This window comes from Lycorma delicatula, chromosome 11 (assembly GCF_047948215.1).
Source record: "Lycorma delicatula isolate Av1 chromosome 11, ASM4794821v1, whole genome shotgun sequence".
NCBI classification, from domain to species: domain Eukaryota; kingdom Metazoa; phylum Arthropoda; class Insecta; order Hemiptera; family Fulgoridae; genus Lycorma; species Lycorma delicatula.
The window spans coordinates 54140779-54166373 of NC_134465.1; the positions used below are offsets into that span (position 1 = coordinate 54140779).

The 25595-nt window shown below is 28.4% G+C and overlaps 1 protein-coding gene across 2 annotated transcripts in view; it reads left to right on the forward strand.

Moving 5' to 3' along the window:
- LOC142332074 (guanine nucleotide exchange factor for Rab-3A-like) overlaps positions 1–25595 on the forward strand; it is a 183083-nt gene that overhangs the window by 154215 nt on the left and 3273 nt on the right. The window contains exons 6-9 of one of the 2 annotated variants that reach the window (XM_075378256.1): positions 2465–2616; positions 16998–17272; positions 21118–21214; positions 23507–23573. In XM_075378256.1, coding sequence (XP_075234371.1) covers positions 2465–2616; positions 16998–17272; positions 21118–21214; positions 23507–23573 — 591 coding nt within the window. The remainder of the gene's footprint in view (positions 1–2464; positions 2617–16997; positions 17273–21117; positions 21215–23506; positions 23574–25595) is intronic. The other variant, XM_075378257.1, reaches the window with a different exon arrangement.

The following is a 25595-nucleotide window of genomic DNA, read 5'->3' on the forward strand; positions in this document are numbered from 1 at the left end:
CCGCATTCAGTTACAATCTGTCAAAAGTGTGAATGAATAAACGTGGTTTGGGAATTTTTTGATATAAGAGAGTGTTTTGTGCTGTTACATAATAGTTGAAGAAACTTGAATATATCAACTGAAACCAAAGAAACAGTGGGTTGCAGTCGAGGAACTTGTTCCAAAGAAGGTCAAAGTCATTCCATTGGCAGGAAAGAAAATAATCATTGTCTTTTAGAATGATCATAGCATTAACTTAATTGAGTTTCTGGAGATGGGTTAAGTAGTAACTAGCCAATATGATATATCTTTAGTGAACCATCTAAATGAAGAAGTAAAGAAAAAAAAATGGTTCTTTTTCATTAAAGCACCAACTCACTCTTCTGTGATTGCAACAGCAAAATTGTTTGAATTATGCTACAGAATTCTTCATCACCTTTTTTCCCAAATTTATCAACTTTGGATTAATATCTATTTCTAAATATGAAGAAATGGCTTGCTGGAAATAGTTTTACTCAAAACGATGAATTTACAGCAAAAAATTTGCATATTTTGAAGACAAATAAATCATGTTTAAAGGGTGGGACCAAAAAACTCGTGTATCACTGGAATTAATTTGTAGACAAGAAAGGATATGTTGAAAAACAAAAAAGATTTTTTTCACAAAAAAGTATCTTCTTTATTTTTGCATAGACTTATCAAACAGTGTAGTTATAAGACCAGAACCTGTTCGTAAATTATGTTGTTAGACACGAATAATGAAGTTGCAATATATGTTTTAATAAATATATTTAAACATTTTTATGAATTAATAATAATAATACTTTCAATTTATTATTAATATTTTTACTTTCTCAACTATAGTGATATATGCTGCGATGGCAGCTATACAATGGGAAGATGTAAAATGGGATGATAAGTAAAAAAAAAATTGTTTTTTTTTTTTAAGTTTTATGACAAAAAAGACATTAAAAAAATAGAATTTAAAAACATAGATTTAAATAAATTGTAAACAATCTGAAAACAAAATTTATTCCAGTGCTCACAAATCCAAAAACTATTTTTGTCAGTCGGACATTTGTGCGTATGCATTCTTATTGGGCTATATTTGATTTCATGATAAATGAGTCGGGATCCCACTGACCAATTTTTTCAAACTTAGTATTTATTACCTGCAGGAGGAAAAAATGTATTAAATTTTTCAAAAATTGGAAAAAGGGATGAGGGTGTTTTGGCTGAAATATAATTTCAGATCTTTACCAGGGCACTTTAGAAAAAACTTTTTCTTAGAAAAGTTGATTTTTTTTTATCTATATAACAGATTATCAAAAATTTTAATTCAATATTCACCTCCACCATAAAAAATGAATTTATATGTTTTTCATTTTTTAGCCATTTCGTCTTGCTTCAGAAAAGGAGTTAATGGAAATTTTATACATCTATTTTTTCTTCATCAATAGGTCTTCAAACCAATACAAAAATCTATTGCTCATCCTATGCCACTGATCTGTGGTAACAAAAAATATTTTTTTAATATAATTTTTTTTTTAATTTATTTTAAATTTAAATCTATATTGCAAAATACCCATTGCATTTAAAATGTAAAAATTCAATTTTTTTATAGCGCCCTTACTCTTTAGTATTTTTTGAAAAAATAAATTAGTGAAAATTCATCCCCTTTCAAGAAAATTACAATTTAGTTTATTTAGAATTATGGCTGTATCTTTGAATTATTAGACGATTTTAAAAAGTTTTTTAAATATTTTTTTAGATCCTCCATAAGCTATACGTCGGATGTAGGTAGTTGATGAATCTCGGGATTTTTTGACATTATCTTGTGTTGTACTTAAAAGGAATGTATTGCCAATGTCATAGTAATGTCAGGATAATGTTTTATTTGAAAGTTTTTTAATCATGTTTTTACAAAGTTTATAAAGATATTTTAATGAGAAAGCTAGAAATAGGTAAACCCATTTACAATCCTGGTTGAAAATAGTATTATTTGTTGCATATGAGATACTTTACTCTGGTTTTAATTGTGTTGATTTATTATTTCACACTGTAGATTAATTTGGATATAAATTAATCTAGTTTAGATCTGTAATATTGCAAAAAAAACTGTCCTATGATATTGCTGGACCTGTATATAAATCCTACATAAAAGTTTGTTAACTATAATCACTAAGAATCAATTAATTAATGACATTATCTCTGAACTTTACAGTTTGAGTACATAAATTTAATTCGCACACATTTTTCCAAATTTTTGTTAAAAGATTACTCTAATTTATATACATATAAATTAAAATTGACGATGTTAGTAGTACATAAAATACCTCTACACTATGAACTTGTCATTATGTTCATATTTTTGTCTACTTTATAAAAAAAAGTTTTAAATAAATCTTAAAAAATAATTAACGCTCTAATTATAACAATTATGTTTAAAAATATCTGTTATTTATGTTTAAATCTTTAATTTCAGGAAGTGGTCTTTTTCGTAAGCAGCATAGACGATCACCATCACATTTCAATTTAAAATATGGTAGAGAAAATTCACCCCCAGATTCACCTACTAAAGAACAACAGTCTTCTAATGCTTCTGAAAATCATATTGATAGCAAAGAATTACTTGAGGTAATGTTATCTTAATTACTTGTTATAGATTGTCTTGATATCTGGGTGTTATATAGATCAGTGTTTCTCAACCTGTGGGGTTCGCTCTCTAAGGGGATATGATAACACTAAATGGGGGAGAGATAACACTTACTGAAAAGAAAGCAAAACAAAATACATTCTGATATAATAAATAATAAAATACACATTTAAACTGATATAATACACTTATAAATAGGATTGTATCAGTACTGAACAATATATTTAATAACTCCCTTAGGCCTGTCTAGTAGAGCAAAGTTTTTCGAAGGAAGGTTTCATAGTAGAAATAGACACTCAGAGTTCTTTTTCTGTATTTAGCTGAGATCTACATCTTGTCTTCAAAGCAGCCACTGCAGAAAATTTGGTTTTGCAAAGGTAGGATGTTGAAAATGGTAGTAGTATACTACCATTTTCAACATAATGAAAAGAGTATTTCACTGAAGTACTCTTGTTTTCAGTGCACAAAACTCATCATCCACCCCTGCCCAAAATTCAGAGAGTGATTTACTACTAAATAGTCTTGATTTTGCCACTTGCAGTGAAGTCTATGAAGATTTCTTCTTTGGCAGTTGAGAGCCCTTCAGGAGTATTATGAAATGAATTCCTAACCCACTCGTAACTTGCTACCAAGTTGTTGTCAGCAAGAAAATACTTTTTAAAATTCTTTGTCAGCATGGCTAATTGATTTTCAATGGTTAAAAAACAACTTTCACATGCTATTCTTTAGCCTTGTAAGTTTTAGCATTTTCATCAACATTTGCAAACATTTCTAGGTTTTTTGCTTTAAATTTCTGTTCCACAATTTCAGTTTTCTATAAAAAACATTAACTTTATCACACATATCCAACATATGCGTATTTACTCCTTGGAGTTGAAGATTCAAGGTATTTAATTTCTTGAATATTTTGACTAAATAGCCTCAATTCCATCACAAATAAACCATTTCAAAACTTTTAGGCTTCCAGTTGGTTTTCCTCTTCTACAAAAATGGTGATTTTATCTCTTAATTCATAAACACATTGCAAACATTTCCCACACGATAATCATTTTGCCTTGCAATAAAATAGTAACGCTGAATGTACTGCACCCATGTCTTTACAAAGTGCAGAAAAATTTCTTGATTTTAGGAGTCTCATTTTTATATAATTTACTACGGTTACAACCATCATTAGCACAATATTCAGATCAGGACTCATTTCTTTGGAAACCAGAGCTTCTCTGTAGATCATGCACTGTGTCCAGACACACTGTGGAGATTTTTGTTTTACAAATGCTTGTGTACTTTGGAATTTTCCAGACACTGAACGAGCACTATTGGTGCATATTCTGATACAATTTTTGCACTCTATGTTTGCCTCGTTTATAAAAACATTTAAGATAGCAAATAATTCGAGTGCTGTTGCTTTGAGTTCTGTGGTGTCCAGAAAAGTAGTTCTTCTACTGCTGACATGTCATCACAAGATCGAACATAGGCAATGAAATGAGCATCTTTATTGGTGTATGTTGCCTCATCAAGCAGAATTGAAAACAATTTTTCACACAACTTCCTGAAAAGCTGATGCTGTATATCTTCAGCTATGTCACAAATTTGACGGGCAACTATATCATTTGATAGAGGTATGGACTGCAATTGTTTGACAAAATTATCTCCAAACAGTTTCTATAATCTCAATTGCAGCTGGCAAAATAAGCTCTTCAATAATGGTGTGAGGCTTTTTACAGCTGCTATTTTATATGAAACTGTAAGAGACAAGTAAAGCTTTTTCATTCACTGACAGAATTTTTTTTTTAAATGTTGTTTGCTTTTCATATGATTTTAATTTTAATTCAAAGAATTCTTGAGGTTTGTTAACATACTTTCTATGAAGTGTTTCCAAATGTTGTTTAATTTTATTAGATTTCATGCTAAAATTTTTGAGCAAATGACACACAGGAACCTTTCTTCTTCATTTATTCAGTACTAATAAACCCAAAAGTGAAGTATTTTTGAGAATATTTTCGGAACCACATATGTCTGTGCACTTGATGCTTCACTATCATCTAATGCTCGCTTACACCCATTTAAAAATTTATCCTTGATTCTGTATAAATCTACTATCATACATATTTAATATAATGAATTGCAATTAACACGCAAATTACAGCATACACATTCATAGCGATTGAAGGATCGACTCGAATGAGAGTGGCTGGAATTGAATGAGATGAAACATTTATACACATTTGCACAGACGGTCACGTAGATATTCCAGAATGTTTGAGACAAATCAGAACTTCTGATGAAGTAGTGAGAATGTCTGATTTAATGGACATAAGTCAGAAAGCAATAGAGAGGTATCAATTCTGATTTTGTCAATGCAGCGGATAGGTGTTGCCAAATATCAATAAATTTACTTATTCTTGGTAATTTTTAAGGTTTGTAATTAAGGTCGTAGAGTAGCTTTAGCATCAAAATACTGAAAATACATTATTATTATTATACACATTGTTATTTTATGAGAGGGGGCGCAATGAAAATTATGAATGAAAATTATGTTGCAAAAAATAAAAGGTTGAGAAACATTGATATAGTTCATTAGTTTACTAATTACTATGTTGTTTCATCGATCTCAAACAAACTTTTGTAGCATTTATTAATAAGGATGTGTTTTATGCTATCTAATAATTTATGCTGGTGATACAGTGGGGTACAGTTTCATATTAGCTAAAAATAAATTTTTTTAGTATCCTGAGAAAAATGGTAAACTATCTTTGATGAGTAGCTTCTTTCTAACCACTCATCAATTTTCCTTATCCTTCACTCCTTCTTCTGTGTTACCATTTCTGTGGATAAAGGGATTCTGTTAGGTGTTCTTCACACTGATGATACCGATACCTGAAGAGCCAGTGCATCCTTAATATGTAGAGCCAGTATGTCCTTAATCTATAGGCTAACTCAGGGATCTGTTTGCTCTTTAATGGTTATTTATTAGGTAAAGATAGAGCTTTTATTTCCTGACCAAAAAGCATTTCTTTAACCGTACATTAGCTGATGGATAAATTGTGATGAAATAGTATTCTTTTAAATTTTTTTAGCATTTTTTTATAATTTTTCATGTATGTGCTAAATCTTTTCAGTTTTTATATTAGTGTATATGAGAATAGAAATGAAAAAAGATTTTAATTTATAAAATGTAAGTAACTAATACCTCTGCATTTTTAATTATAAACCCAATGTTTTAAAAAAAAAAAATGTTAACATTCTTTTCCGTAGAGTTACTGTGTGATATGTTTAACATACAATAAAACATTTTCAGTTCATTCTAATTTGAGAAAGAAAACCATTTATCTTACCGTTCGGCAAATATTCAAAACAAGAGTGTTTTGCATGTAAATGTTGTTAACAGTATTTTTCTCTATACTGATTTTTATTTTAGTGCAGTCAGTAGAGATTTATTTCAAAAAACTTGAAAGTGTTGTTTACTGTGTACTGTAACACGAAATAATTTACTACTATTATGATTTATGATCGTCAACACTTGTTTAAATTCAAAGGGCCAAACTATTTTCAAGATACTTAAAAGAAAATATTTTCCCAAATATAAAACATGAAAAAATTATTTCTTTCATTTTTTAGCGTTTAAATTTCCATTATTATTGTTACTACAAAAAGAAATTTAAATTATTTACAAATCCATTTTTTTTCTCCTATCATTGAATATTATTATTATTAGTCAAAATTATTTGTTTTATATCGTTGTTAATTTTATTTAAACATGCGTGCATGTGTATAAGATAATATGTATATTATATATTACACATGGTGTGTTTATGAAAATAAAACAAAAATATAAATTGAATCGCTTTTTCCTTTAAATGATCCATTTTACACGTTTGATTCTCTTGAACATCTTTAATTGATTGTATTGAAATACAACATACATTCTTCAAAATTATTTATTTGTAATTTCAGAATCTTCATTTTAAAATTGTTTTCAGTAAATAATAATTTCCTTGAGTGATTCAATCAATTGGCACATACTGTGTCTCTTGCCGGAAATAGTTAGACATCTACCAATATCAGTTATGTTTATATTTTTTTATTCTAACATCGAAACTTTAGACATATTTTACATGTATTATGCATGGAAGATGAGTCAGATGTAAGAAAATAGGTCCTTGCCAGAAATCGAACTCAAGACCAGTTAATCCAGAAATCAGCAATAACCATTTAACTCTCTGTCCAGTCAGTTTTAATAGTTACTCAATGTTTTCTCCCAATCACCATTTTGTTGTTGGGTTCTAATTAATAATATACATCCTGTTCTGGTGATCCAGAAATGTAACAATCTAAATGAATAAGGGATACAGTTGCCCATGAGCTTCGAAATAAATAAAACTATACTACATGACTGGAACTTCCAGAATATTATATGAATTTAAAAAACTTAATTAACTACCTTCAGTAATATTTGATCATGCTTAAATAATTTCTATTAATAAGCCATTGTAAATAAATTTAAAAAAAATATTATTTTGCAATAATAGTAGTAAAATATTTTATAAATAATAGGAGGGATGTTTCCAGACAACTAAATGTTGTATCTAAATTTAATCTGTACTAAATCAATTAGTGTTTGCGGAGTCAAACGTTTTCAGCAGATATTACTTCATCATTATTAACATGGATAACATGGATTAAAACAAGAAAATTTCTGTTCTAGCACAAAATGCCTTTCACATACCTGTTTGTATATCTTCCACATTCTTCTTTATATTTAAGGATGATATTTAATATCTATAAGAGAACTTTATTTTCTTCGTTGGCTCTAAATGATCAATTCTAAATGTTGTCCATTTTAGTGTATATTAATAATTAGTTTTATTATATATAATAATATTATTAGGAATTTTATTAGTTATCAAACTGCTATTTCTGGAGAATATAAATAGATAATATTGTTCTACTACTAAAAATTTTCTGTATGCTTTTCCTAGTTGTTTTTAATGGGGTTAGACATGAGGGATTTAGTAAGATTTTATGACCAGATGCCATTCCTGACACCCAAATTACAAGAGGGAATGAAATATGAAAATTAAATTATTAATAATAAAAGAAAAAAATAAAAATATTAGGAAAAGCAAATTCATGTGTAAAAAAGAATAAATATGTGAGACTGTTGGTTAGACAAATATAAAGCTGCATGCGTATTTACTGCTCGTATTTGAACTATTCATAAAGTAAGGTCATTACAGCAAAATTCTAATTCTAGACTAATTATGATGTGGAGAATTAGCTTTTATAAATTACTAACAAGAAGCAATTTCCTGGAAAAAATTCAGAAAATTGTATTATGATAGAGTTGTTTATGTATATATGTATCTTCAGATAAGTATATTCAATGAAAGATAAAATGAACTTAAACTAAGGTCATGCAACATTACAGTTACACTAACGACAACTAATTCTAGTTTTTCAACCTATGGGATGGTTTAGTCTTTTTTTTTTGTAGATGATTAATTTACCATATTGCTTTGAAGCTTTTCTAGTTTATTAAAAATATTAATTTTGTCTTTGATTTGAATCCTGAATTTTCAGGATGAAACTCAGAAATACTATCACTCTGCCATGGAAGTTGACTAATATTATTAAAAGGATGAATAATTTTAAAAAAAAAATAATTTTAAACTATCATAAATTGAGATTCATTTTCCCATTGAGTGAAAAAAAAATTGATAAAAAAGTGATAAAGATAATGTCATAGATAAAACTTATATAATGTTGTCAGTGTTCATAAAAATATTATTGTCATCTATGTTACATACTATTAAACTAATGTTATTACGTGATTAATTGGCATATAAATTTTTCACACGCTATTCCCATGTACATCTATCAAACACATGTGATGAATTAAATTGCTTATTAAAAATTTTATAATAAATTGGTATATAATGAGGAAATAAAAACATAATTAAACCATATTTACACAACAATAAAAAAGATATTATTATTAAAATAAAATAAAATGTTTATTTAAAATTTATTAAGAAATTAAAAAACAAATGTCAAATGTTTTAAAAATAAATACTATAAAAATAAACTATTAATAAATAGTATAACAAATCACATTTAACAACAAAATATATAATTTATTAAAATTACTTAAAAACCCATCCATTTACTGCTCCTTTTTTTTGTAGCCCCATTGATTACTTTGGCAGAAATTTCTGCTTTTTCAGAACAACTTTTTATTGTAATAAATAATCAAAATAGACCCCAAATTTGGAGAATATCAGAGGATTTAGAAGTGGTTACTTCTGCTCACAAGAAATCCTGAGCACTAAAATTAATCCTCAAACATTTATCAAGATGCATGCCAATCTTTGCATCTTGTAGATTTGCAAAAAGTGTTTCATTCAATGGATAAAGAAACATTACTCATATATGAGAGAATTTTGAGTTGACCAGACAACACTAAATTTAATCAAGTAAACATTGATTGACATACACAATTTCTTGTGTAAAGGTAAAATTGTGAGAGAAAATCAAGCAAGTCATTCAAAATTAAAACAGATCTGTAACAAGATGAATTGTCGCTAAACTTACTCAACCTAGTTTTTCAATCATGAAACGATCAATAGTTTGACAAACATGAAAACCCTCCAGAGAAATAACGACAAAATCATAAAAAAAAAAAACAGATCTAAAAATCAGATATCTTGCTTTTGGAGATGATCTAGCACTTCTCACAAAACCAAACCAAAACACATTTCTCAAATTAACAACCTAACAAAAAAAAAAAAAAAACAGCAGAAAATTAGGCTAGAAAATTTTATCAAAGATTATCTGAAAAAATCTATAGTGATCAAATATGGAAAAATAATTGTCACAACCCAATTTAAATATTCAGGAGAAATAATCAGTAAAAACAGGATAGACAAAGCAGCTTTGGAAATCTGGACATCTAAATTAAATTTCCTAACCTAAGATAAAAAAATAATCTTTCTGACACAAAACTGAGGAATTGCAGTATTATAAACATCTGTTTATAGAATTGATACAGAAAATCTGATTTTCCTAGAAAATTTAAAAATCAAAAGAAAAATATGTGGTCTCTGAAAAACCGAAGAAGGATAGACTAAGATCAAATTAGGAAATTTATAAAACTCAAGAAAATTTTGGGTACTACATATTGAATGAAAAAGAAGATTAAGATTCCTCTGGTTTAATGATACAAAAAAAAGACTAATAAAGAAATTTTCAAAAAAGTTTGAAACTAATAAGCCTAATAGAAACGCATATAAGGATTATAAGAAATAAAACCAAACAAAAACAAATTGTTTTTTTGATTTTTTTATTCTTTTTCTACTTTCATCTGCTTAAAACTTCAAAAACTGAGATTAAAAGAGAACTGTTTGAATAGAATAAAGTTTAGAGAACAAAATTATAAGGGAAAACGTTCCTTTGGAATAAAGCTGAAAAATTGGATAGAAGAAGAAAAATGGATGCATTCTGAGATAGTGAATGAAATATGGAAAAGAATGATATTGATATAGCCACCTAGTAGGTTCACTTTAAAATAAAAAATAATAATAAACAAAAACAAAATTACCTTTTAAAAGTGTAGAGATAGATGTTTAATGACTCTGTCCATCTATAATTTGCATAATGTATAAAATATTTTTGCAATTCAAGAAAACATTGTTCTTATCAATCAATAGTAAATAAACATAAAGTAAAATTATGGATCAGATATTTTGGTAAATAAGTTATTCAATTTACAACATGATATAAAATAAATAGTTATTATAAAAATATTATGCAAATTTTATAAATGGAATAATAAAAACAATTACAAAAATTAAAAAAACACGACTGCCAAAAATAAATAAATTAAACTAAAATACAACAATAAATCGAACCAAAAAAAAAACAAGGTATGGAAATGAAGGAAACATCGTAGTGCAGTATTTAATTAAATAAAATAATGGGTGACCAATCAACTTTCAGATAGTTTTAACTTGTTTAAATATATTTTTCATATTATAGAAATAGCAGACATTTTAGGTTTTCTAATGGTTAGTTCACACCAGGTCTTACATTGATAAGAAAATCTTGTCCTTCAATGAAAATATTTAAATTTAGTTGAAGGGGGGGAGGGTTAATAGTAATTATCCTATATTAAAGAGCTCTGTATAGTAATTGTTTTATATTAAAAAGGTTATACTTCTAAATCGGTTCGGCTGTTGAGTTGCTGTTGGCTGTTGAATGGCTGTTAGCAGCTCACACATACACACACCCTAAGTATATTACACTCATTTTTGGAAAGGCGTGTAGAAAAAGAAATTTTTTCACTTTTTTGTTAACAACGTAAAAGAAGTTAAAAATAAAGCTGGGTATTTATCAAAAACCAGTGACAAATTACCAGTGACAAAAATTCAATAAATCAAAAAGTAACTTGTAGATTAATGGAATCTAGAATGTATAAATTTTAATAATATTAAGTTAAATGAAGAATTTAATAAAATTTATAATGAATGAAATTTGTTAAAAGATGCAATTAAATACATTAATGAATGGGATTTGTTAAGTACTGTATACATCCATGTTTACAAGCTCAATGCAATAATCTAAGATATATATCATTTATTATCACATTTTTGTATTTTGAAAACTAATTTTGACATTTTGTAAGAGCTCTTCATGTTAAATTAGACAGGACACACATAAGATTAATAAACATTTAATAATTAAATACGAAATTAATGTTTTCAGACACTTTTAAATGAAACATCACGACATTTAATATCCACCTTCTCTAGATCCAAATATCTTTTTCTCAGTTTACCTCTGATCCCATTTCATTTGTTTCTCAATTGGATATTTTCAATATCATTTTTAACACTCATTCCTTTTTAAATTATGATATCTCATTCATTGCTCTTATTTGACCATATTGATTTTCGTATCCCATATATACATTGTGTATTTGTGAGAGTCCTCAAATTTACATTCTCTCTTTGTTTTAGCTATCACACTGTTAGCTAAATTTTATTTCCTTATTTAGTTTACTATCCTCCTGATTTCTCATATATTAAGTCTTCGGTTACATTTTAGTATTTCTATTTTATCAAATTTTTAAATATTAAAGTTAGAAAATTTTTAAGGGTTGTGAAAGATGTTTATATAGGATATAATGTATTTACTTTATGCAGGTTATTCCATCTAAAACACAACTCATCTATATTAAAATGGCATGAGTATGTTATTAAATTTTATTATTAAATGGTTATACCTTAAATTCTAAAGTAAATGCAGAGAATGACCACATCTTCCTGAATACATACTACCACCCTTTATTTTGTGAAATTGTTTTAGAATTTGTAACGGCATATTTAACACAGCTTCCATATTCACCATCAGTTTTGTTATCTCAGTACTTTGAGGCAGACAGAAGAAAAAATAATCTGGCTTGGTAGCCAATAGTATGACTGAAACAATCGCCAAAGAATTCATTAATGAAACCAGTTGTTGAATTTGTTTTATGTTATGTTGTAATGTGTTATGTTGTAACCAACAGCATCGATTTTCTTCTTCCAAGAATGCATTGAACTGTAATAAAATATTCTGATATCGTTTTCCTTAAGAAAATAGGTCCAACAATTTTTTTTTTGTAATATGGCATACTATATACCCGTCTTCTGCAGATGCAAAGGTTTTTCATGATATGATGGGGATTTTCAGCACTCTAAATCCAACTGTTTTGACTGTTTATATAAGTGCCCAAATGAAACCATGCCTTGTCAGAAAAAAACTGCGAGTTCATAACATGAATTCTCTCATACACAAATAAATGGAACCAATGATACTATTCTATCCATTTTATTTTTGTCTGGATCTACAGTTGATGAACTATTTGAATATGATATGTTTGATAGGTCGTAGATTTTGACACCCATGAATAGTTATTTCAGTAAATTAATTTTAGTTGACAAATGTCTAATTGATTTTTTTTAATGAGCCAGTTAATCGATCAATGAGTTCAGTGACTTGTTTGTATGTCCTCAAACAGTGTTGAATGTATAAATAATTGAAAATGCTTAAAAAATCACGATCTTTTATGCTCCTTGTCATTTATAGAATCTGTCTCTGAATCTAGTTACTAATTTCAATACTGATGATGTCTTACTGGAAAATGGTCTATCTTAGTACTTAAAGTGAAAAGATTCTTGCAATGGAGTCACAGATTACGTATTGAAATATAGTTCATTAATAAAAATACATTCCTTTCATGAAAACACCATCCTTCTCACTAATAATGCTCTGAGCTTTCAATTAAGTTTTTTTATGTCTATTGATTGTAGTCTACTGCAACAGTGCAATAATCAGACGTCGGACAAGTCCATTCCAATAAAACAGGAGAGTAAGGTAGTAAATTCAATTTTTTTATAGAAGGTTGACTGATGGGTTATGTTTTACCCGAGACACCCTACATATAAGAAAAAAACAAACACTTAAACTGACGGTGAATATAGAAGAAGCTGGTGTTAAATATCCCGTTACAAATTCTAAAATAATTTCACAAAATAAAGGGTGGTAGCATGCGTTCAGGAAGATTGGGTCAGCATAATTATAGGATTATGAGGAAAAAGAAAACCACAGCAGTTCGATTATAGTAAAGCAGAGTAATGTGAATTGTGTACTACATGATAATTTTAAGCTATTATCTTTTTATAGTTTATAGTGGTGTAGTGGCAATATGTACATTCTCAGAAACATTCAAGAAACATTATAAACCCAAGCAAACATGCGTGTCAAACGCATGTTTGCTTGGGTTTATAATATTTTGCTGTGAATATTATTGTGTGAATTATATCAGCTTCTTATAAAATTTATATAATTAAACTTTTAAATTTACTACTGAATTTTCTTAGAGTAATAACTGTGAAAACTAACTTGAAAACAATTTTCTCAAAATGTAATTTCAATTTCTCAAAAAATAATTTACAAAAAAAATTACTTAAAATCTTGAAGGGGTGTGGAAGAGTAATTCAGTTATTAAAATCATCATCAGTTGATAGTTTAGAATTACGTTATGGAAAAATAAATTTAATAAATGATGATGCAATAAAATATGATAATTACCAAATAAACAAAATTATGTGGCATAAAACAAATATTCCTTACAAAGTTTATACAGTAAAATTAATAAATAAAAACAACTAACTATACTTACTGATAATTTCGGTTTAACAACCGAAATTGCCCATCAATTTTTAGATTTTATATAAATATTTTGTAAATTGTTTTTGAATACTTGTTTTGTTTATTTCAATAGTAATTTTTCATAACACTTTGTGCATTTTTAGTGAAGAATTTGAACCATTATATTTGAGTTTGACTGTGAAGGACATGCAAAAAGTAAAGAACTGTTGGTTGTAATAAATTTAAAATGAGTAATAATTTAACATTATTTATTTAGTATTTAACAGCAAAACCTTTTTTTTTTTACTTACATTTAATTTATATCAATCATATTATGATATTAGTTTTTCTTTTATTACATTAAAAACCAATTATTTTTGTTAATCAAACAATAATAGGGTTTCCAGTGATCTCAATATAAATTTTAAAATTACTGTCTTTATAAAAATTAATTTAAAATAAGAAATACTTAAAACTTTATACTGAACATTCTATGTTCTTTCGTCAAACATAATTTTCTTATATTTGATTCATTCATCAATATCACTTTATACTTCCATCGATTTATACATTACCAGAATCACATTTTACTTCTTTAGATTCACAGTTGGTAAAATTCTTTATTTCTATTTTCCCAGCTACAGCAATATATGATGCTATTACTGTAATGGGAAAGTATATATATCAAATTTGAAGGAATTATTAATCAAAACATTTTAAAGGATCTCAAAAACTCAATTTACAGATTTTTATACTTTTTCTAATTTGTAGTATTCTTTTAAAGGATGAACATTAATTTTGCTACAACTTACTTAGATGGGTTATATACTATTTCAGCTATATTCTGACTTCTTCATTACATACTAAATATTGAAATGAACCTTTGATGGCCAGATTTTTTATTATTATTCATTTAATTATTTTTACATGGAAATCATGCCTGAGAAGAGCCAAAATCATCTTTACCGTAAAAGAGAGAATTTTTATTTACTTTTATACCAGAAAGAAATTTGGCTGTGTTGAGTCCCTTCCCCTGTAGCTTTTTTTAATATAGTAATGATAGTAATAAGAAATTTACTTCTAATAATGTTACATTAATATTAAATTCAAAATAAAATCGGTTTAAGTGGCATCTTTTTTGTAATGATGAGTTAATTTATTAATTCACCACAGAAGTTTTTGTAAATGAGAATATGGAAAAGTAATATTTTAATGTATGAAACACGACCATAATTCGAACCTGGGTCTACCAGATGAAAGGCCGAGATGCTACCATTCCATCACAGAGATTGGCATTCTGTAAGTTATGGCTATAAAATGTGTAAATATGAAAAATTATAGAAGGTAATTATTTGAGACTGCAAAAAACTGTGTAGTTCAAAATTTAAAATAATTTATTATAGATTTTGCTATCTAGTTTCTCCTAAACTAAGACTTTCAGAATCAAACCCTAAAAAAAATTATTTTTCTTCATTTTTTTTTAATCTCCAATAAGCCCTGATATCCTTCAGCATTTATAGCCTTTCAATTGAAAAATCATTTTGTAATTTATTCCCACTATTGTGTTGACTTCACAATTAGATTTTTATAGGGTTATCAACTATACCCAACCTCCCTAACTAGGAAGAGCAGGGATTTTTTTTTATTACAGTTACCATATCTTACCCAAAAAGACTTTCCTTTTACATACCAGACCTTTTCACCATCATTTCATCCTCTTGCATAACATCAACTTTCATATCATTATGCATTGCCCAGAGATAAGTCAAGAAAGTAGGATTTTCCGGCCAAGCTGACCCATTTAACCCACCGGGTTGGTCTACCCACCGGGTGAACGCGTCTTCCCAAATCAGCTGATTTGGAAGTCGAGAGTTCCAGCGTTCAAGTCCTAGTAAAGCCAGTTATTTTTATGTGGACTTGAATACTAGATCGTGGATATCGGTGTTCTTTGGTTGTTGGGTTTCAATTAACCACACATCTCAGAAATGGTCGAACTGAGAATGTACAAGACTACACTTCATTTACACTCATACATATCATCCTCATTCATCCTCTGAAGTATTATCTGAACGGTAGTTACCGGAGGCTAAACAGGAAAAGAAAAAGCTGACCCATTTATGTAAGCAAAAGGATCTGTTCCTTTTGACAAAAAAAAAAGAAGCGTTAAAATGGTATTTAATAGTGAAATTTATTCCATATTAGCTTCTCTGCCTGTGCCTTTTACCATCTTTTTTTTTAAGATTTACCTAAAAGTATTTAAAAAATTAAATTAATAGATGTAAAACTAGTTGTAAATTTTTTTGAATAATGTAATGAAAATATGATTGTCTATTTAAAAAGTATTTAACCTCAAACTCTTGACCATATTTAATATTTAATTGGAGTATTTCAACTAACAGCATTGTCAGTAAGAGTTTTTCGAGTGTTTTACACGAACGTTCTTTACGTTTGGATGGTTCTTTTTGGTTTGATTTTATGTAATTTTTTTTTTACTATGTTTTTTTCTGGGGAAGGTAAAGAATAACATATTGTTCAATTATTTTCAATTTTAATCTTACTAATTGGTGACTTGTTTAACCTCGCTTTCTTTTATAGAATTTTTATAATCATCTAATCATTTTATCTTCTACAAATTTAACATGTACACATCAATGTCATCTCATAGAGAATTTAAAGTAGCTTAATTATAGTCCTAAAATATCATAAGATTTATAATTAATAATAAAAATAAAGTAGGAAATCATTTTCTACAACTGGTAGCTGTTTTCTAGATTGATATTTTTACAAATTTACTTTTATGTTTGCTTTAACTATCATGGCTATTGGATATTATCTACTAATACAATGTAAAGGCAAGAGAAGCTGTACATACTGTTATTTTAACTTGGTGATCAGTTTTTCAGAATAAGTTTAATAAATGTGGCTTTTATCTGTACAGCACATATATTTCAGATTGATACTTTCTGAAATACATCAGATTTCTGGAAGTACTGATTTGAATGTCTAAAATATGATTAAGCATTACTATTTTATTATTTTTTTTTTTTTGCTTTCTTATTTATTTATGGGTTACTTGTTGTGGTATTTTGGTTTCCTATTTTCTTTATATTCTCTTTCTTAATAACCTGCCTGCATCTATCATGTTTTGGGGCTTCTATCTTCTTTCCTTCAGATGGGAATTTGGATAGGAAATCCGAATACATCATCAAATGACAATGCACTATTACGCCAGGTTGACCCGGTCTTACACAAAGAGTTCCTCACATGGAAACAACGACCGACCATGGAGAAAAGCGATCCATTTATCGCAAGGATATATCGTGAAGATATTAACTGCTGCTTAGAATTTAATAATGCCAATCTTGGATGTGAAGTAAAACAAGCTATTGAAAATGGCAGCATCTGTATCGAAGCTGTGAGCGATAAAAGCAAGATGCACTTTCCAAAGTAAGTATATTTATTTTTAATTATATATATTAAATTTTATTTGATTATTTATATTTCACATTGTTGTATTTAGTTGTAGAACTCTATATTATCAACTGACAAATGTTTATTTGAAAATTGTTATTGTTAAATTACTGCCAGGTGAGTTTGCATAACAATCATCGTTTATCTATATAGTTAAAATTGTTCAACAAAATTTTTGAACCTGTCCTATAGCATTCGGATGGGTAGTTATGTAATCTGCATTATTTTGTCAAATATCTTCATATAAACCCTTCAGAGTTACAATGTTTGTTCTGTACAAAGTTTGTAACACAGAGTGGTTTAAACAAATGTATTTGAAATAGTGAAAATAATATATAATTCTTAAAATCTACAGAAATATTGATGATAATTAAGATGAATCTTAATAACAATGAATTACTCATATTATTAGTATTCAATTCTGTTACAAAATTACTTAAAATTTCAATGTTAATCATTGAAATAACATCTGATGGCATTTTCACCTTCATTTTCCTTTATCCTCCATTTTCGGTTTTTTTAAAGAAACATTGATATTTCAAGATTGCACTGACAAGGCATTATAGCACTATATACAAATTTATATGAACTTTCTGTTACAAATGAAAAATTATGTTGTAAAACAGGTCCATAAGTTTCTAAAGGCAGTCTCTGCTTCTTTTTAATCTTTTATATCTTGGTAGTCTTAAGTTATATCATAATATGTTTCATTAGTTAAAATGTTAAACTTTTCATTGTAAATATAATGTAATGTTATGTTTAAAATTAAAACATCGACAAACAGCAGAGTTATTGCAGAAAATTCATGATGTAATTTTTAATCGGATTTTATTTTAACCGCTAATGAAAAATTACTGCATTTAAATAATTTAAATTAATAAATTTAGTAATTGTTAATTATTTAATAAATAATTTAAATTAATTATAACCATACAACAGTAACAGTTTTACAGCTGTACAGTTGTAATAAAATTCTTGAATTGCAGTGTCATATTGAGTACAGTATTGTGATAATACTAGTAGCAGTAATAAGTTATTTATATTCTACTATTTTGTTCTATTTCTATTTACAATGCTATCATGTTTTGATACCAGTTTTTCTTTACTTTGTGTACTATTTTTTTGAAAACTGAAGTTCAGTCTCATATTTAAAGACTGACATATATTTTATGTCTATTTATATTACATGCTAAATTTCCAAATTTCACTGAACATGTCTTATACTTTAATTTTTTATTTATCAGAGAAAGTTATTGTGTAAATTTATACATCATATTACAATTATTCCACAATCCAATCTTACAATATAAATCTTTCTTTAAAAAACACAAAATGGAGGACACAAGTAAAACAGGGGAAATAACACTTCTATTTAACATTTTAATATATTTTCTATTGTTAATCTTTACTTTGCAATCTGTTCAACTTGTGAATAATAAGCATCTCTCTCCACAGCCTAATGAGATGAGGATGAAATGTATATTTAGTACAGATTCAGTCCAACCATTTCTTAAGATGTGTAGTTAATTGAACCCCAGCTACTAAAGTACATTGGTATCCAGTGTCTAGTATTCAAATCCGTGTAAAAGTAACTTACCTTTACTAGGATTTGAAAGTCAGAATCTTTGACTTGACTGAACATTTTTTTCAGTCAAGTCAAAAATACAACAAGCTGGTATATATATATACATATATATATATATATATATATATATATATATATATATACACAGCTGTATATATAATAATACAAGCTGAAGGCTGAAGAAAGCTGAAGAAAGGGAGTCTGACAAGGATGTTCCCTATCTCTGTTACTTTTTAATGTCTACATGGAACTAGCAGTTAATGATGTTAAAGAACAATTTAGATTCGGAATAACAGTACAAGGTGAAAAGATAAAGATGCTACGATTTGCTGATGATATAGTAATTCTAGCCGAGAGTAAAAAGGATTTAGAAGAAACAATGAACAGCATGGATGAAGTCCTACGCAAGAACTATCGCATGAAAATAAAGAAGAACAAAACAAAACTAATGAAATGTAGTAGAAATAACAAAGATAGACCACTGAATGTGAAAATAGGAGGAGAAAAGATTATGGAGGTAGAAGAATTTTGTTATTTGGGAGGTAGAATTACTAAAGATGGACGAAGCAGGAGCGATATAAAATGATGCCAAATAGCACAAGCTAAACGAGCCTTCAGTAAGAAATATAATTTGTTTACATCAGAAATTAATTTAAATGTCAGGAAAAGATTTTTGAAAGTGTATGTTTGGAGTGTCGCTTTATATGGAAGTGAAACTTGGACAATCGGAGTATCTGAGAAGAAAAGATTAGAAGCTTTTGAAATGTTGTGCTATAGGAGAATGTTAAAAATCAGATGGGTGGATAAAGTGACAAATGAAGAGGTGTTGCGGCAAATAGATGAAGAAAGAAGCATTTGGAAAAATATAGTTAAAAGTAGAGACAGACTTATAGGCCACATACTAAGGCATCCTGGAATAGTCGCTTTAATATTGGAAGGACAGGTAGAAGGGAAAAATTGTGTAGGCAGGCCACGTTTGGAATATGTAAAACAAATTGTTAGGGATGTAGGATGTAGAGGGTATACTGAAATGAAACGACTAGCACTAGATAGGGAATCTTGGAGAGCTGCATCAAACCAGTCAAATGACTGAAGGCAAAAAAAAAATAACATACTGACCAGCATCTTAAGTTGGTATTTAATTTTATAATTAGATAAAAATAAATTTTTTTTATAATTTGTGGAATTTTGAATTTGTCAAAATTACATATAGTTTTGACAAATTGTGATGTGGGATCCCATGAAAATTGATTCTTGGAATTAATATATGTTTTTTCTGTCTACTGTTCGGTGGTTTAAACTTCTTTTAATATTAAATACCTATGGAATCCAAAAATGAGTAGCAAGTATGTTTATTTATTACTATATTTATAGAAAATATAAAAATTTCACAAATAAAATATTTTAATGTTTGTTTAAATTTACATAAAATGTCTGATATATTTTATTAAAACAGAACCTGCATCAAAAAAAGTACCAGAAAGACAGTAGTAGTGGATTGTAGTAGTCTTTTTGTGCCTAAAAGATTTTTGTAAAAGTCTTTTTGTCACAATTTTCTTTCTGGTTCTGTTATACTGGTCTTGTTATAATATGAATCATATAGACTAAAATTTTGCAAAATAAAAAGTTCTGACCTATTTTTTCATTTATATTTACGAAAATTTTACTTTTGTTAAAAATAATTAATCATATTTTTAAAGAATATCCATCTCTGTTTGACCAGACAACTCAATCATTCGCATAATTCATCAGAGTACTTCAGTTCAAAGTAGAAAAGGCTATAAGTGCTTTCATTTTCTTTAAATCGTTAAAAAGATTTTTCCATCAATTTATTTATAATAAGATTAAAAGATTTTGGTTTTATTTGTACAAACTCAAATAATTTACCATAACATCTTTAATATTTTTTTTAAATTTATTTATTTACTAATATTTTTATACTTGCTTTTTATTATTATTCTGTACATTTATTGTCTTAAATAATAACTTAAACTTCCTCTTACTATTACTAAATATCAGTTATTATTAAATATATATTTTTTTATCACATAACTGAATATTCTGTCATTTACTCTGATCAAGGTTTCCCCTGAATTGACCATGATTTCATGTGATTTCTTTTGGCAAATGCTGCGAGAGATCGCAGGAATGATCATACATCAATTATGTTTGTTATCTATGTTAATTTCAAATAATTATAGTTGTATTTTAATTAATGATCTTTTTTTCTTTTCAGAAAATGTGCTTTATTGGAGTCAACTAGACAGTGCCATTACAGAATGAGATTTGGTGATAGTGAGACTTACTCCATCTCACAAATTTGTAGAAACAGAGTAAGTAAAATACAATATAAGTAAATTATTTCAATTATTATAAAGTATAATTCTTATTTGGCTCAGTTTATTTTAGGATATATGTTCAATTAATAAAGATTTTTTTCTTTATAATTTAATTGTTGTGGTTTACTGAAAATGTAAAAGAACCCTTAAATATGAGAAGTAAAAAAAAAAAATTTTTCATATTATACAATAATCATTTGTTGATGACTATGTATATTATTGTCGTTTTTGGCAAAAACCAAACATGAAAAAATATAAAAACAGCATAGTTTTATTCCATGACAAAAATTTAGCTACAAATAATACTTAAGGCCAAAACAAAATTAATGTATCAACTATTTAAATGATGTACAAATTGCAACTTTGGTTAATCTGTCACAAGTACTCCAACATTTTTAATTTTTAATTCAATACAAACAAGAATAGTAGCAACAACAAAGGATGTCAATTTAAATTTAATGCTAATGTATTATATACATATAGTATGATGTAGTAAGTCAATTATTATCCGCAGTGTAGTTATAAATTTTATTGCAATACAAATAGGAAACTTACATGTACATAATTTTTCAACTTAGTGCCCTTGCATTTCAACGCACTTGGTCCATCTTTGCATAAGCTTCCTGATGCCCTCATAAAAGAAGGTTTTCTGTTGAGCTGCGAGCCAGGAATGCACTGCTTCCTTCACTGTTTCGTCCGAGGTAAATCGACGGCCCCTTAATGCCTCTTTGAGTAGATCAAACAAGTGGTAGTCAGAAGGGGCAAGATCAGGATTATACAGAGGATGAGCCGGTACTTCAAAGTTGAGTTTCAACAGTGTGGGCAGCAATATATGAATGGGCATTGTTGTGCAACAACACAACACCTTTCGACAGCAATCCTTGGCGTTTGGTTCGAATAGCAGGCTTCAGCTTGGCATTAAGCATCTCACTGTAACATGCACTGTATATTGTCGTGCCCCTTTCCTCATAATGTTCCACTACTGGGCCTTGTGAGTCCCAAAAAACCGCAAGCATCAGTTTTCCTGCAGATAGTTGGATCTTGAACTTCTTTTTGCAGGGCAAATTTGGATGTTTCCAGTCCATACTCTGCCGTTTACTCTCTGGCTGGTAATGATGGATCCATGTTTTGTCACCAGTGATGATTCTGTCTAAGAAGATGTCGTGTTCATGAATGTCCTGTTTACTGAATGTTGCTCTTCTTTGGTGCAAACAGAAAGCATGGTTAGCCATGGTTAACGGCAGGGCAGAGATAATAGAACTAACCTAGCAACATCAAACCTACACAGACATAACAACAATTAAACCATGCATGCGTCATCTACGAAACACGACAGTACTACCCACATAAACAAAAATATAACTAAATTTTGGATAATAATTGACTTTCCCTCGTATATATATATATATATATATACAGGGTGTCCCATATAAAGTGCAACCCAACCTTATATTATTGGTAGGTATTGAAATAATAAAAAGGCATGTGTAAATGTAAATGTAATTTTTCATCATTGTAATTGGCTTTTAGATGACGATGAATGTTATTAGCATTCACTTTTTTCACTGTTGAAAATTCATTCACTGCATGTTGTTTTACAAATGTTCAAATAGCAGTTTTCAACATTTTTATGCAGTCTTATACATGTTGAAATATCATCCATAACATTGGTGACTGATAATAAGGGAGAAGGGATGAGTCAACAAGTTGTGAATGAAAGGGGAATGAAGCTATTAGATGGCAGTACATACTGCTTTGTGTGATGTTTTGTTCTCCCACTATATTTCAGCCACCCCTTGTTTATTTTAACAAATTCGTGGAATGTTGAAACTGCAGTACTAAGAAAACAGATGAAAATAGGTACTTAGATGCAAATATAGCTTTAATTCTTTTGTATTTTCTTTAAATATATTGTAACCAACAGATCATTAGAAAAAAGAATAAAGTTTAATGCAATATGGTTAGTAGATATACTTAAAGACAACCAATTCTTTTGTAATGAAAACTGTAATATAGAAAACTACCATTTTATTACAGTATTTTAAGTTAAAAAAAACACTTATTGTAACACTTTCCATAACTTAAAAACACATTTTAAAAAAAACCTTATTTTTTTTAAAATATAAGCGCTGTATAAGAACTTTGATTACAAATCAAAATTACTTGAAATGTAAAATCTCCTTGATTTAACAGATTCAGATACTGACGCTACTATATTTAAATATTGGAAAATATTTAATAATTGTGAAGTTAAAAGGTTGGTAATAATTTTTATTATCTTTTCAGATAACGGCTGTCTGTGATTGTCTAAATTATCTTAGATACATACAGCGAGGGCTAGTCAAATGTTCTGGTAAAATTTTATTTATTTATAAATCTGTTTTAATTAATTATTAAAATTTTTCCTTTTTTGTTTAATATAATATTACAATTATTATAATATAATTTTATTATTTATATAATACAATATAATAATATTTTTTCAGCCTCCGCAAAGTACAAAATTAGAGAACACTCTTACCTTTACTCAAAATGTTTTCGGGCCTAAGCCCATCTTCAGTGATATTTTTATTTTAATAAATTGTTCTTTCTTTATATTTACACATTAATTTTAGATTTTTACATTTTATTTTGTAAAAATTGTTTGGTAACAAAATTTATATTAAAATATTTTAAATTTCAGAACAATACCTTGTGCATACATTCAGAACATACTTTGCAGAAGCTGAAAAAATATTATATTATATATAGTTATATTTAACATACAGAGGAAAAAAATTGACTATAAAAAATTTAATCTAAATAAATTAGTAATATAATATTAGTAGATGTAATTTACTTTTACTTTTTTCCTGTAGGGAGAGGAAAAAGCTCTACCACCTGCTATCAGGCCCACTCTGACGGTAGAGTGGGCTCATCCCACCCATCAAAAAACCTCCCCCTTCTTCCCATAGGAACTGGAACTGGCCATGAGGCATGAACATGGTTCCTATGTGACACGGGTGTAGAATACACGTACTTCTGGCTTCTAAGGTGCAGGATCTGACATTCACTGGGAATCATCGGCAGGCAGCGACCCAGATGGGGCCCTGCTGCCCACTCCCAGATACTGGCCATCACCCACTACCCATCTTCCAGCTTACCCTTGATGATATCTGTGATCATGCACTCTACCACAGCCCAGCTCCTTCTAGACTTGAACATGCAACCTGTAACGTTATCAGAATCTCTTATCATAACGTTATCAACCCTCTTACTTGTAAGACTGTATCTTACAAGTAAATGATCCCACAGATCTCATTGATATTATTTATCTATGTAGAATTACAGCGTGCCAATCTGATTGGCTCTTACTTTACCTTATTGAAGTTTTATCACTTGCTTTCAGATCTCACTGGGCAGTCACTGACCATTAAAGCAAAATACTTACGTATTGAAATTTATATATATAATTTTCATTGCATTTTCATTTTCAGTATTTTATATATATATATATATAAAGAATTACAAAATTTTCAAGTTATGCAGCTCTGATTACTGATGTCTTTGTTCTTAACAAACTTCTACTTAGGAGGAAAATTTAGTGAAATGTTAAAGTATATAAGTATGCTAGTAAGAATTATATAAAAAAATACTCTACTATGAATAAAATTTTGAGATGTGGGAGCCAAGGTGAACCATACGTCTCAATCTCCAGACCAGTTGTGGCCAAAGTTAAATGGCACCAGTAATTTATGTTCAGAAGTCATACAAACTTTCATAACAATTTCATAATCCAGTTTCAAATTTTTTTTTGTCTTCAGTCATTTGACTGGTTTGATGCAGCTCTCCAAGATTCCCTATCTAGTTCTAGTCGTTTCATTTCAGTATACCCTCTACATCCTACATCCCTAACAATTTGTTTTACATATTCCAAACGTGGCCTGCCTACACAATTTTTTCCTTCTACCTGTCCTTCCAATATTAAAGTGACTATTCCAGGATGCCTTAATATGTGGCTTATAAGTCTGTCTCTTCGTTTAGCTATATTTTTCCAAATGCTTCTTTCTTCATCTATTTGCTGCAACACCTCTTCATTTGTCACTTTATCCACCCATCTGATTTTTAACATTCTCCAATAGCACCTCATTTCAAAATCTTCTAATCTTTTCTTCTCAGATGCTCCGATCGTCCAAGTTTTACTTCCATATAAAGCGACGTTCCAAACATATACTTTCAAAAATCTTTTCCTGACATTTAAATTAATTTTTGTTGTAAAGAAATTATATTTCTGACTGAAGGCTCGTTTTGCCTGTGCTGTTTGGCATTTTATATCTCTCCTGCTTCGTCCATCTTTAGTAATTCTACTTCCCAAATAACAAACTTCTTCTACCTC